Genomic DNA, 14,300 nt, shown 5'->3' with positions numbered 1-14,300 from the left:
TACTAGTATTGCTCTGCCTTTGCATAACAGTCCTTCCAAACTTTCAGGAGCCCTCAGTGTGGTGCAGGTCCCCCTTACACACCCGTGCAGCCTGAACACAAGCCAGCTCTGGTTCACAAGGCACAGAGGTACATCAGGGCAGACCAGTCCTGAAGCCAGTGAGCCTGTGACAGAGCCCATTTCAGTTAGCACATGCCAAATGGGCACTTAAGAGCAGAGAACAGCAGGCTCAAAGTGAACATATGTTTTGCAAACGCTTTGTATCTGCTGGGTATAGAAGTTATGGGTATTTGTAAAGTATTTGCTGTATCAGATACCTGATGGCCAGGAGGTCTGGTTAAATTACAGAAATTATTTTACCATTACTATGGTTAAGAACAGTCAGACCTTGCAAAGCAATGGGCTGACTTCAATTACACTGGATTATAACATATTTTCCAGTAAATCTGAAAGAAAAATTTTTTTAAAAGAAAGTATAAAAAGCTATGCAAGTTTCATAGGAGTCTGTAACAATGATTTCTTTAACTACCAAAGAGTTCTCCAAAAATCAGAAAGAACACAAAAGATCTGTGCAAAGAGGCTTTAACACAATCCTTTATAAAGTATAATGAACAAACTAATGAATACTCTACAGATACCTGAAGTATTCTATTACCCTTTGATTCTTCTGCCCAACAGTTCTTCTGAAAGAAGTGCATACATTGTCTTTCATGCAAGATATATTAAAAAACACCAGAAAAGCTACAGTCTTTCTTATTCCTTTGTTTTGAAGCTTCTGTATCTCCTTACTGAAATGAAACGGCAAACTCTCATTGAAGAAATGTTTCTCTTTGCAGAGGAGGGCAGGCGGAAGGAAGGAAGTACAGGTGAAGAAGATGGGTCAAATTCCCTCTCCCTGTAGAGACCCTTTCAACATACTCGCTGTATAATGCATACTAAGTGGGATGAAAATCCACTCCAATTAGCGAGTGTTCGTGCACATGCAGGAACTGAGTGTTACGCTCCTGCCTTGGCTCCAGCCTTTGCAAGCTCTGGCAATATCCCACCGCTGCTATTGTTACCACAACAAAAGACAAACAACCAGACAATGAATCACCAAAACAGGCTAGAAGCTGTCAAATGCTCAAGCAGGAAGAACACAGGAAAAAAGCTGTTTACTTCTCTAGGTACAAGATATGCTGTTTCCTACTTACTTGTGTCTATGGATGACAGCATTAAAGGCGAGTCCATCAGCCCAGCTTGTGGTGAAGTTCAAAACGTTGACCTGACTGTAAGGTCTCGTGGACTGCCGAACCCAGCTCAGCAGTATCTTCTCACTGTTGGTCTGCTGCAAATCTGACATGATGTTCTTCATGACATCCTTCACCTGCAAGACAGCAACAACTACACTTACACACACATGCTCCACTTTTCCTGCTTACAAAGCAAAATTATTCCACAAATCATGAAAGGGTCTTCCCCACGAAAAGCTATGAATCAAACTCCAACTCCTCACACAAAATTTGGGAATAGGAGTCTTCAGGGTATCTTTGCACTCTACAAGAATTAGTAATGCTTCATGTAATAACAACACATTACTCTTACATTGCAATCGTCCCTCTCTCCTCGATGCTGTCTATGCCTTGTGCTGTGGTTCCACCAGTAAATAAACCCCAAAAATACAGTTTGCACAGGTTTTCTGCAAGAGGAGGATATCTGATTCTCCAACAAAAGTAGTTTGTTGTTTGGGTACTACCCATACGCATCTGTCAAAGTCCCTCCAAGTAAATTCAATGATCTTCCGAGACACCTGGATAAACCAGGAACAATTCGATCTCTGAGACTAACAAACCTCAGCAGCAGGCAAGATGCAAGCCAAACACAGCTACCTAAACAGTAAAAAACTACCTGCCTCAATCCTTTGAGGAAGAAATATAAACACAAAGTTTCAGCTTGAAAAGCCACCTGCAATTAACACCAGCAGGAACTAAACTGAGAGGCTGAGTACAACTGAGCACATACAAGAATACGTATCATGGGAGGCAGCCAATAGAATGAGAGTAGAAACCAAATACCAGCCTGCCTTTATTTACCAGCCCAAAATAGAAGCAGTATTTTCTGCCACCAAAACCCTGGGAAGGTTTGTGAAAATCCCAGCAGATCAGTGCACATGATTCCTGGAAAGGAAAAGATCTCGCAGCAGACTCTCACCTGCCAGTGCAAGATAATGCTCCACAGTAGCCCCAGCGTCAGCTTGTGATTTCCATCAACGATGTCAGTTCCTCCAATATTCACCAACTCCACCTGGAGAGGTTGGATCAACTCTATATTAAACACTGTTATCACAGCCTTAAGTCACAACCCCACCCCAAATCCCTGGCTGCCCAGTCATGTAATACCAAGTGCTCTGAAACAAAAAGCAGTTAAAAAGAGCTGGCAGAGAACTGTCCATCTGAATTTGTCAAAACAACTGCTTAAACAACATGACAAAAAATGGTACCAAAGAAGACAGTTCACTGGAAGAGTTTTATTCTCTCCTCTAATATACAGATGCATACCAGCAGTCAAAACTGAACAACAGAAATGCAAGTATGAAGGATCTGACAGGAAAATAAAAGTTAGGCAAGTTTGCTCCTACACAAACTCAGAGATATTGCAGAACCATGAATAATGTTAATGAATAGGTCTGTCCTTTGCATGAACAGCATCAAAATGAGAGAAGTTTATAAAGAGACTAAAAGTTCAAGGGAAAATTGGATTTTCAAGTTTCCTACATGCCCAGGACCCCACTGGGGTTCAAAACAGTCAAACTGAAAGTATTGAAAAGAGACACAAGGAGATTACTTTAGTAAGCAAGAGGGCAAGAGAGGCAACCCACTACTGCATCAAGTATTCAGACCTGAGAAGAAGCAAAGATTGGAGCACATGACCAGATATTAACTCAGTGCAACTTTGGAGTCTGAACTAATTTGGGGCATCAAGTCTCCATTCAGTTAATGCAGAGAAAGTAGCACTAACTCTAACCACCTTGCACTGGTGGTGTCCAAGTCACCACACACTTATGGAAATTGGGCTAGGAACAGCTGCCTACAGCAGATGAAGCAGATACCTCCCTGGGTCTACAAATGCACACAGCAGATGCTGCAATACACTCCCAACATAGGGCAGATGTTGGGCTTCATTCTTGTAAATAATCTGAGCCAGGAGCATCCTCCAGCCCCAGGGGCAAGTGGCACCAGTGCATTTCACCTCAATGGAGAAGCTTTTTAATTTCTTTCTCACCCCTACTTCAAAACAGTTTTAGCCACAATGCCTACCAGAAATACCTCCCAGCTTACACTAATTCTAAGAGTTGTATATGGACATTGCTTTGGATCAGCACTGGTCACCTGCACCAAGGAGCTGGCTAGCAATTAAACAATATGGACAATCATGGGACAGTAATGGAGGCCATCTCTGACTCTCAGTGGACATAGCCTAGGATAACAGAATAGACAAGAACAAAGTTTTGTTTTGTTTTAGATGATACTGCTGATATATAAGGATATAAGGCTGATATATAAATATAAATAGCTTCAATCCTGCAAAATGTACTTGTAACTTCATTGCTTTCAGGTATCTTGACAATTTTCAGTTCCCCATAGGTGTCTCTGTTAAGAGAATCAAATCAAAACTGTGTTGTAAGACTAAGATGGAACCACAAATTACACTTTGAAGTACTAAAAAAAATTTTTTGATGTCTCAATTTTCCTCTCTCAATTTTTAAAGCACCTAGAACAGAAAATTACAGCAATACTCTTTGCAAATACTGAGGATATATTTTAAGGTAAGTGTAAAGTAGGCAAGAACAGGCCAAAAGAATCACCAGTGCAGGTCATTAAAAACACACTGGGAAGCACTCTAGAACACAAGGAACAGAAAGCAAGACTAAATACCAAGGGTGAAAAAAATAAAGCAATTGCATTGTAAGAGCTTTTTTCACTTCTAATAGAATAAAAACACTCCCAAGAATGGGTAATGACAAACACACTTCACAGTTTTTAATCACATATCAAGAATAATACTACTAATAATGCATTCCTCTTGTTATCCATACCATCCATACTTGACATGCCCATTTTTGTATTGTAATAGTGTTTTGCAGGATGCAGCCAGCAATCCAGTAGGGTAGTGAGTGGACTACTGAGACTTAAGTAAAGTTAGTAAAAGACAGTAGACTGATATTGGTTATACAGAATGATTTCCAGTGGATTTTCTGTAATTATTGTTTTTAAAAAATTGATCCACAAATGAAAAATGTTGAACTTTATTACTTAGAACCATTCTGCTAAAAGGATGAGGTTCACAGGATCACTTGATCACCTACACCCTAGGTTTGTCTGATCTCTGCAATATACATTTAAACACTTTCATAAATTATTTCACAAGTTATGAATATTGCATAGCCTAGCAACAGAATGCAGTTGCTTCTCAGTGGATGCCTTTTCCCTTCATATTAACACATAACACACTTTCTAATGAAGGTAAGCACTAGGTATAAATCAAGTACATGACCTTAACAACCTTCAGCTAACTGAGACCATCGGTTTACTTCCAGAAACCCAGATCCTATCAGCTTCAGGAAGAACTAATTAATTATTGTAATTTAGTATTAATTATTTATTATCATCATAAAATAAATCAATTTCAAGCTGAAAAAACTCATTACTTATCCTTAGAAAAAAGTTAATCAATATTTACAGTACCTCAAAGAACAAAAACAACCCACTACTAGCTTTGTCTGCTTCCTAGAAATATGACACTAGTCCACCAACACAGAGGAGAAACTGCAGCATTATACAGCCTGTTGGTATCACTCTTCAATCAGTAGTGTATATAAATAAATATGTCAGTACCTTCTTGTACCTGATGTATTTTATTGCCAGAATGTTCTTATTACGTTATTTTAGTGCCCTGACATTTACAAATAGAAATTCTAACTATAGATTGTGCACTTCTCAGGAACTGTTCTTCAGGGGAAAAATTATAATCACTTTACTGTAGCACTACTGGTTTCCAGGCAGTAAAAGCAAATATTAAACCAAACAATTATTCTTCTCATTTTTCTTAAAAGGAGGATTTGGTTTTGTTTGCTTGTTTGTTCTTCTGATCAGTTACTGAACTGCAAATTAGAAACAGTACACATCAGACACAGAGCTGACAGATGTCATTGAAAAGATCCTCCTGGATACTGAGAGCAGGACATGAAAAACACCCATAAAAGCTTACTTATCCCCTTACACATTTCTGTGAGAGTTACGCATCACCACTGGAAATCAGTTTTTTGTCCTGCCAGGTTCATTAGCTGTGCAATAGTAGAGCTTCAAGCCACCTTTGTCTTGGGAGATGAACACATCTCAACAAACCACAGATTAGTTAATACTTACTAAGTTAGCATTTTAAGGTGTCACAAAATTCTACACTTAAATTCTACATCAGATAAGGAAAACTAACAACAGTTTACCTGTCTCACTGAATTCTTATTTTAGGTACTAAAAATTTTTATTTTCTGCATTCTGAACTCATTTACACACAAGAATTAACTAAACAATCTATCAAAAAGTTGTGCAGAAACATGCTCACGTTGTTTTGATGCAAGACTTGCAGTACTCTGTTGACGTTATTTAAGGCATGTACTCGTGTGGAACCTCGTTCTTTAGGCTGAAAATAAAAAGTTACAATCTGTTCAACATCAGAATTAACTTGACAGACCAAACAAAACTGAAAGAAAAATTCCTGATCTTTTCTATCTTTTCCCCAGATTTTAACTATTTTTTTTTAGTGGTAAGAAAAACCAAACAAGGCCATCCACAATAATTTCAAAATGAAAACTGGTCAGAACAATATTTCTCAATTCGAGGCACAGAACAAGCCTTGGATTCCAAGTGTGTTTCATCTTATCTTCAGGAAATCCAATTTTATTCCCAGCATCTACAGAATTACTAACTGGCAATGCAACAGCGAAGCGAGAGTTCCCGGGGAAATCTGAGGCTTTTGAACATTTGCCAGAGTAGTTGAAATTTTTTAGCTCCCAAGAGAGAACAAGCAGCAATTTATTTTTCTGGCACCAAAAGCCTGCTAGATCTTTGCATACTGGGAAAAAGTTATACTTCCTGACTTTCCCTTCCTTTTAATATCAAGGGGGAAAAAAAAAACAAAACAAAAGACACTTCAACTCTCGACAATACCTGCCACTCCATTTGCTTTTAATCACCACAATTTGACTCTTGAGGCAGAACACGATCATACTGCAAGAGCATAGAGCTGAACTTGGGACACATAATCGACTTAGAAACCAAAAGAGTCCTACTGTCTTGGGCATACTTCAAAGGACACAACAAATTATTAAAAGTGCTCATGAAATGCATCTGTTTAAAAAACAAGGCAAGCTTGCAATGTGAAATTTTAAATGGCTAAAGGTTCCTCATAAGGTTGATGAGATTTATTATAAATAGTGAAATCAAGAATTTAATCCCAAGTGATGGGATAATACTGATGGCACAGGTTTTACCATGCCTCATGTATCTTTCTGAAGAGCTATCAATGTTAGCAAGGGAAGAGTTCTAAGCCACACACACTTTCCCATACACAACTCGAGCAGTTTTCAGCCTTTTCCAAAATGTAGATCACAGAATTCTTCAATGAAGATGCAGATTTTTGCATTGCATACTAGCTGTTGCCTTTTTTCTTTGGGAGATCTTTCATGAGCTTATTAAGAACCCACAGGTAACCAGCTGAACACTGTCTCCCTGATCATCCAGAAACAGACCATTAAAAGATCTCTATGAAAAACATACACTATGTGAATAACACCACTGTTTTTACACGCTTTGCTAGACAGTAAGTAAAACCTCAAGGGAGGGTTACACAGTTAAACTTCAACCTGACCCTGCATCTCATGAGTGCAGTTCATGGGAATTTCACTGGAACTGCAGAGAACAAGTACATACTACAAGCAAAATAGGGTTTTAAATAAGTTAAAATTGAAAAAAAAAAAAAACAAACATGCCACAGTTTGGGGTTTGTGTTTTGTTTATTCGTTGGTTTGTTTTTTCTTAATAAATGGAAATAGGATTCAGATGTTTTTCTTACCAGAGATTTCCCTGTCAGACCCTCCAAAAGGTCCAAAAGCTTCCTTCCATCTTTCAGATCTGTGAACATGTCCTTAACTGGGGGCTTCCCACTCTGTAGAAGAAACGAAAGCAGTAATAAAAACTGTTTAAGCAGAACTTTCCAGAAAACAGTTACTTTTTTCTTCTTTATCTTTCAATTTATTCTTATTTGGTATTGAAAGTAGTAAATGAAAGCTAGGGGACTGCAACAGTGATCCGGAAAGAATCCTTCCCTTCTTTAGTGGGGTTTTTTTTCCTCCCTATTTCTATGGTTCTGTGCATCACAGTCTTGTACTAAGGAACCAAAGCAGTGCATCCTGGCTCACATTAGGGTGGATGCATTAACACACAAAGATAACAAAGAAAGAAAACTTGGCAAGTTTGAGGAGTCATTTGAGAAAGAATGCTTTGGTCTGGCTGCATTTAAAGGAAGAATAAACTGGGGCTTTTCAGAAAGAAGCCATTGAGACGAATTCTCTCAGATTTAGAAAAAAAGACAAAAGACAAAAAAGGACTTGGAATTGAGCCCTGTGTAAGGAGGTGCCACTACTCTACATAGACTAGTAGATCAAAAGGTGTAGCATTTATTGAAATAAATTAATCACTTTCTCTACCATAGAAAAAGAAGACAAATGTGAAATTCAGAGCTACACATTTCTAATTCTCTTTCTTTGGGCATGGAGGGACCCTGTAAAGAATGGTAGGAGACGAGAGCGGAATCATGTTAACCTTTTTAGGCTTATCCCTTCTTGGGCCATTAGAAAGTCATTGTGGGACAGCTCTACAGGGCAGAGGGAAAACATGCAGAAAGCCAGCAACAAAGTGCATTTGCTTTGTAATACTCACCTGCTAGCTACCAAGAAGTCAATTAAACCACTGCTTTCAGTGTCCCTTTGAAGTGCCAATTTGAGAAGGAAAAAATTTTTACGTACCACCAAAAACTCCAATATTGCCTTTTCCTATCACCTTGACATTATAACATTGCTCTTCAGAAAGAAGACTGTCAAAGACCCATCTTACATCATGACTTAGATGACATAGATCTCCTCCTCAGTTATCTCCTCCTGCCCTGACAGATGCTAGTAATTGCCAAATGCTGACTAACAAATCAGAAAAAGAGAGCTGAATGGCCCACTGAACCCCATTTTTTAACAAATGTCTTTTTTTCCCCAGAATTCATAAGGGGCTTCCCTTAAATTTCCAATTTAATTAGATTTGATACTACTAAAACTACAAAAACCAGAGTTGAACAGCTGCAGAGCCATAGTTTAGCCTCCTGTACAGAAACATAACTAAATATAACTCATAATTTCAACCAGCTAAACAGTGGCAAGAACAGTCTTTTAACTAAGGTCACTTCCTAATACACACAGATGCTAGACTAAGTATCTGCCAATAAATTATTTTGCAATGAGTTTTTCTGACAGATTTATTCTCCAATTAATTTTAAAAGTCATGCTTAAAAATGTGTATACACACATGTTGATGCATATTTAGGCAAAGGGTGTAGAAAGCAATGCCAGACCAATATCAAATAGGAGTATTCACTAAATATCAGTGTTTGATAACATTCAGCCATTACATACTGCCACTTCCTGAGCTCAACTATTGCCTCTCTAGCACAGCAAGGCCTTCCTCCCAGAGCATGCACTTTCTCAGATGATTCAGATGCTTCACAGCTGCACAGCAACTTAAACCTTTAAAGCATGTTGGAGCCCATGATGGGACAACTGGCTGGAAAGACAGAGGAGAGGAATGACTGTTATCTACATGGAGTTCAGCAAGCTTTTTGACATTGTCTCCCATGATGTCCTCATAAGCAAGCTCCGCAGGTGTGAACTGGACAAGTGGATGGTGAGGTGGATTGAGAACCAGCTGAACAGCACAGGGCACAGAGATAATCAGTGGCATAGGGTCTAGTTGGAGGCCTGTCACTGATGGTGTTCCCAAAGGTTCAATACTGGGCCCAGTATTGTCTAACTTAATCCTCAGTGACTTGGATGAGGTGGTAGATGCCTCCTCAGCAAGTCTGCTGACAACACAAAGCTGGGAGGAGTGGCCAATACCACAGAGGGCTGTGCAACCCTTCAGAGGGACCTCAACACTGGAGAGATGGACAGATAACTGTCTGAAGTTCAAAAAAGGCCAATGCAGGGTTCTGCCCCTGGGGAAGAATAACCCCAGGCACCAATAAAGGCTGGGGGGGCTGACCTGCTGGAAAGCAGCTCTGCAGAGGATGACCTAGGTATCCTGGTGGACAACAAGCTGTCCATGAGACAGCAGTGTGTCCTTGTGGCCAAGAAGGCCAATGCTATCCTGGGGTCCATTAGGAAGGGCACTGCCAGCAGGTTGAGGGAGGTGATCCTGTCCCTCTCTTCAGCCCTGATAAGGCTACATCTGAAGTGCTGTGTCCCCTTCTGGACTTCTCAGTACAAGAGAGATGAGGAGGTCCTGGAGCAGGTCCAGCGACGAGTGACAAAGCTGGTGACAAATGGAGTAGATAATCTCTCTTACAAAGAAAAGCTCAGGGAGTTGGGCCTGTTCAGCCTCAAGAAGAGGTGACTGAAACCTTATCAATGTATATAAGTATCTGAAGGAAGAGCACCAAGACGATGGAGCCTCTTGGAACTTCCATCTAAACATTAAGAAAGAACTTTACTGTGTAGGTGACTGCACACTATAACAGATCACCCAGAGAGGTTGTGGGGTCATGCTCTAGGGAACCCTTCTTGAGCAGGGAGGCTGGACTAGATGATCTCCAGTGGTCCCATCCAACCTTAACCATTCTGCAATTCTATGAGCTGGAGAACAGGATAACTTAAGCACAGATGAGGAGAAGCCTCTTCTACAGTTTATGATGTAATACAGGAGGAGATGATCCACAATGCAATTACCTCAGACACCAGAAAAATTTAGTCTACATTTGGTTTGCATCACCACATGGATGCAGTAAGACTCAAACACTCACTGAGAAAGTAAAAAAAAAAAAAAAAAAAACAAAAAACAAAAAACACCAAACCTAACGATTTGTTAGTCATTGAAGTGTGGGTCTCTCCAGGGTAGAGGGGAAGAATCATCTCCATTGACCTCCTGGTCACAGTTCTCTGGCAGTTCATGTCCAATTTTTCTCCAGAGGGCTGCTCTTAATTCATCCATCTCCCAGTCTGTACTGATGTTGGAGAATGCCCTGATGCAGGTGCTGGACAGGACCATGTACTTGGCCCTGTTGAACTCCATGAGATTCATACTGGCCCACTCCTCTACCCTGGAGGTCCTTCTGGATGGCATCCATTCCCACCTGTGAATCAACTGCACTTACTCAGCATGGTGTCATCTGCAAACTTTCTGAGGGCAATTCAAACCCACTGCATGCCATTGATAATATTGAACACTACACATCACATGGACCCCTGAGGGACAGCACCTGTTACTGATCTCCATTTGGACATTTAGCAGTTGACTGCAAGTCTTCGGATACAACTGTATAGCCAATTCCTTATTCACCTAACAGTCCGTTCATCAAACCCGTATCTCTCCAACTGAGTGATAAGTTGTGGGAGACACTGTCAGAGGCCCTATGGATGGAAGGTCTTTATAATTATACAATTAATTATAATTTTGTAAAATTAGAACTACACACACATGTATAACACTAAAACTGAGAATGCTATAGCTATATATCCTCAATAAATTTGTTGCAACAAGGGTATAGAGAGCATACAGCCTTCTTTCTTTGTTTCCATCCCCTCACGTCACATGCACAAAAACAAGCTGAACAACTTCCTGCTTTCAGTCATTCATTTCAACAGGTCATGGTATGTTCCAGCCCCATGTAACGCATCCTGCTGTGACAGTGGAAATAATTCAGATTTGCTTTCTCAAGAGGATGACTTTTCCATTTCACTGGCCATCAGAGCATCATGTTTTGCTGTCAGTTTAAGGTCAGCAGAAGAGTATTTAATTATTTCTGCAATCTAAGCTACTCCTTCCTGGTTTATTAAAGTATCTGCTATCCTATCCTCAAAACAGAGACAAAGCAACATGCAAAGCCTCTGTATTTCACAGAATATGCTGAGTAGGAAGGGACCCACAAAGATCATCAAGTCCAACCCTTAGCCCTGCACAGGACCATTCCCAGGAGTCACACCATGAGTCCAAGAGTATCATCTAAATGCCTCTTGAACTCAGACAGGCTTGGTGCTATGACCACTTCCCTGGGGAGCCTGTTCCAGTGCCCAACCACCCTCTGGGTGAAGAGCCACTTTCTAATATCAAACCTAAACCTCCCCTGACATAACTTCAGGCCATTTCCTCAGGTTCTGTCACTGGTCACCACAGAGAAGAGATCAGTGCCTACCCCTCCTCTTCCCCTCACCAGGAAGTTGTAGACTGGCAATGAGGTCTCCCCTCAGTCTCCTCTTTTCCAGCCTGAACAGACCAAGTGGCCTCAGCCACTCCTCATACAGTATCCCCTCAAGGTCCTTCACCATCTCTGTCGCCCTCCCTTGGACAGCCTTGAGGGGAAGCATATGGTATGACTCTTGGCTGTGGTCCTGTGCAGGGCTAAGGGTTAGACTCTATGATCCTCGTGGGTCCCTTCCGACTCAGCATATTCTACGATCTTCGTCTCCCTTCTTCAGGTGCTCTCTAATAGCTTGATATCTCTCTTATATTGTGGTGCTCAAAACTGCACACAATACTCAAGGTGATGCCACATAAGTGCAGATCAGAGCAGGACAATCCCCTCCTGTGACCAGTTAGCGATGCTTTTCCTGATGCACCCCAGGAAGTCAGCCCACAGGAAGCATTTCCAAAGTGCAAGGTGTCTCAAGTTTGCTAAGAATGTGCTACAGCACTCACCCCACCAAGCCCATCCCCACCCTCCACAGCAGCACACCCATCAGGAAGGCTGGAAACCTGCTCCTCCAGCTTCCCACACCCACGTGAAGCACATGCAGACACCTGGTGGCAGCTGCCACCCAGGTAGCCTCAGCTGTCCCATCAGGGCAATAAGCCAACCCTGACAGTCAGCTGATATTGCAATGGGAGCAGAGACCGCACAGGCACTGCATCCTGCTCTGCTCACACTACCTCCTCCCACCCATGCTTTTTCCTCACACCTAAACACACATTTCCATGTGGGATCTGCTATGAGAGTCATGTGTGTGCAGTCAAAAACATCACTGCTTTATCGTCTAGTGTAGCTGGATGCTGGCCCACTTTCTTGGGATGCAGTTGACAGCAACCCACTATGCTCCAGAAAAAATCTTCTACTTTCTTTTCCCAGACATAACAGCCACAGATCCCAGCTTCTGACAGCTGTATGACTTACAAAGTTTATTAAGCATAGAAAGGTGTGGGAAGACAATTTCTTTAAATGGCAGCCCAAGAGATAGTCCCATATATCCATTTCTCAAGAGAAGGCCATGAAAAGCTCTGGGGCAATGCTGACAAAACAGATATGATCTTCATGCCTGGCCCTTCTATGCTAGGCATGAGCCAGGCCAGGTTGCTGCCATCACCACCATCTCCTTGTGATAAAACACACATAGACCCCCATCGCTTCACATGTAAGGCCCAGCACTAAGTCTACTGGGGCAGGCTGCTGTGGTAATCTGGGAACTACAATACACAGCCACTAAGGTCAAACCTGTGCTTCTAGTTAAGGAGCTAGATTCAAACCAGGGGCCAGGAGCCCACTGAACCCCAGCTCTGACCCACTACCCTGACTCCCACCACAGGGACACTTGTTCCACGGAGACAGCACTGTCGTGAAGCAGACAGCCCTGGGACCAACTTTGTGCTGGGGCAGTCTGCTGTGCTGCAGCAAGAGCCTGGGCTCTGAGGCAGGGCAGAAGTCCTCTCACATCCTACAGAGTAAGGCATGGGGCTCTGCAGATTGTTTCCCACACCACCCCTGCCCATACCCCTACTGCTCACTCCTAAGTCCCAGAAAGCAATCTGGCCTTCTGAAAAATGAAGTCTGTACACAAGATACACACACACACACACACACACACAAATAAATATACAATCTGCAGTATGTCAAAAGCACATGTATTTCTTCCTCTCTGTAGAGTCCTGCCTAGTATGCAGTACACTAAGACAATCTAAACTTCTCCTTTTCAGAACTGACATTTTATTCACTTTCTAGATACTTAAAGACTACACAAGTACCAAGTAGTTCAGCCCCTGCCAGTATCCTGTAAGGAGAAGCAGTCCATCACTGAGCATAATGAATCAAGAAATTTAAGTATTTGTCTTATAACAGTGACAGTGACAAACCATACCAAGCACTTCACAAGGGCAAATGGCTAGTCACGGTTGTGTTGGTAAGTACTTAAGGAGCAGCCTACATTGTGCTAAGCACTGTACAAATACAAGGCAGATAATGGGTCCTTTCTCAAAGACGAAATAGAGTCCAGTTTATACTACAAAGATAGTATAAAGGACAGGCAGGGACACACCACATACCAGAAGAGCTGTAGCAGTTCAGGGTGTAAAACACTCACATCCTCCTCACTGAACATTTCTATCACTTAACAGAAGGTAGTTTTTCTCAGCTTTGCTTATGTTTGCTGCGACAGCAAAAAAAAAAAAAAAAAAAAAAAAAACACCACAAAACACTGGCCAATCCCTCCCCCTGCTCAAGCAGGCTTGGCCAGCAGAGCTGCACACAGTTACTGTAATAGACACAAGGGTTTGATAAAACACACAAAAGAACACAATTAACAGACATAACTTAGAAAGAGGTCACGTTGGTTCCCCAATGCTTTACATTGGCACTGATAGCAGGAAACGAGTTGATTCATTTAACAGGGATGGCATAAGGGAAAGAGGAAGAGGGAATAAGAAAGGGAAAGAGGAAAGGGAAAGGAAGGCAGAGCAACAGAAAGGAAAGTAACGAAATAAAACCATATGTAAGTTGGGGTTAGGCCTGCTTGCGCTCCTCTGAACTTTGCATGGTGACACATTTGTTATGCACCACAGGGCAGACACAAAGGATCAGAACCAGATCCAATCCACCACATTACATTTATTTCAACAAATATTTTGGTGCCAGCTTTTGTGTTAATACAAGTAAGAGAGAGAAGAGACAAAGAACTTTTGCTAGTTATCCACAGCAGAAATCACTTTTTCTGTTGATTCATCTCACAAGGCAGCAATGGT

The 14,300-nt window shown here is 41.5% G+C and overlaps 1 protein-coding gene across 2 annotated transcripts in view; it reads right to left on the bottom strand.

The window, feature by feature from the left end:
• UTRN (utrophin) overlaps positions 1-14,300 on the bottom strand; it is a 366,848-nt gene that overhangs the window by 288,126 nt on the left and 64,422 nt on the right. For both annotated transcript variants that reach the window (XM_029962891.1, XM_029962892.1), the window contains exons 3-6: positions 7,111-7,203; positions 5,602-5,679; positions 2,191-2,283; positions 1,194-1,366 (exon numbers count right to left, since the gene is read on the bottom strand). In XM_029962891.1, coding sequence (XP_029818751.1) covers positions 1,194-1,366; positions 2,191-2,283; positions 5,602-5,679; positions 7,111-7,203 — 437 coding nt within the window. The remainder of the gene's footprint in view (positions 1-1,193; positions 1,367-2,190; positions 2,284-5,601; positions 5,680-7,110; positions 7,204-14,300) is intronic.

The sequence above is a fragment of the Manacus vitellinus genome, unplaced genomic scaffold, assembly GCF_001715985.3.
Source record: "Manacus vitellinus isolate BGI_N305 unplaced genomic scaffold, ASM171598v3 scaffold_4_pilon, whole genome shotgun sequence".
NCBI classification, from domain to species: Eukaryota; Metazoa; Chordata; class Aves; order Passeriformes; family Pipridae; genus Manacus; species Manacus vitellinus.
Note: the sequence above shows the minus strand (reverse complement) of the source record. Positions and strands in the feature narration are given on the sequence as shown.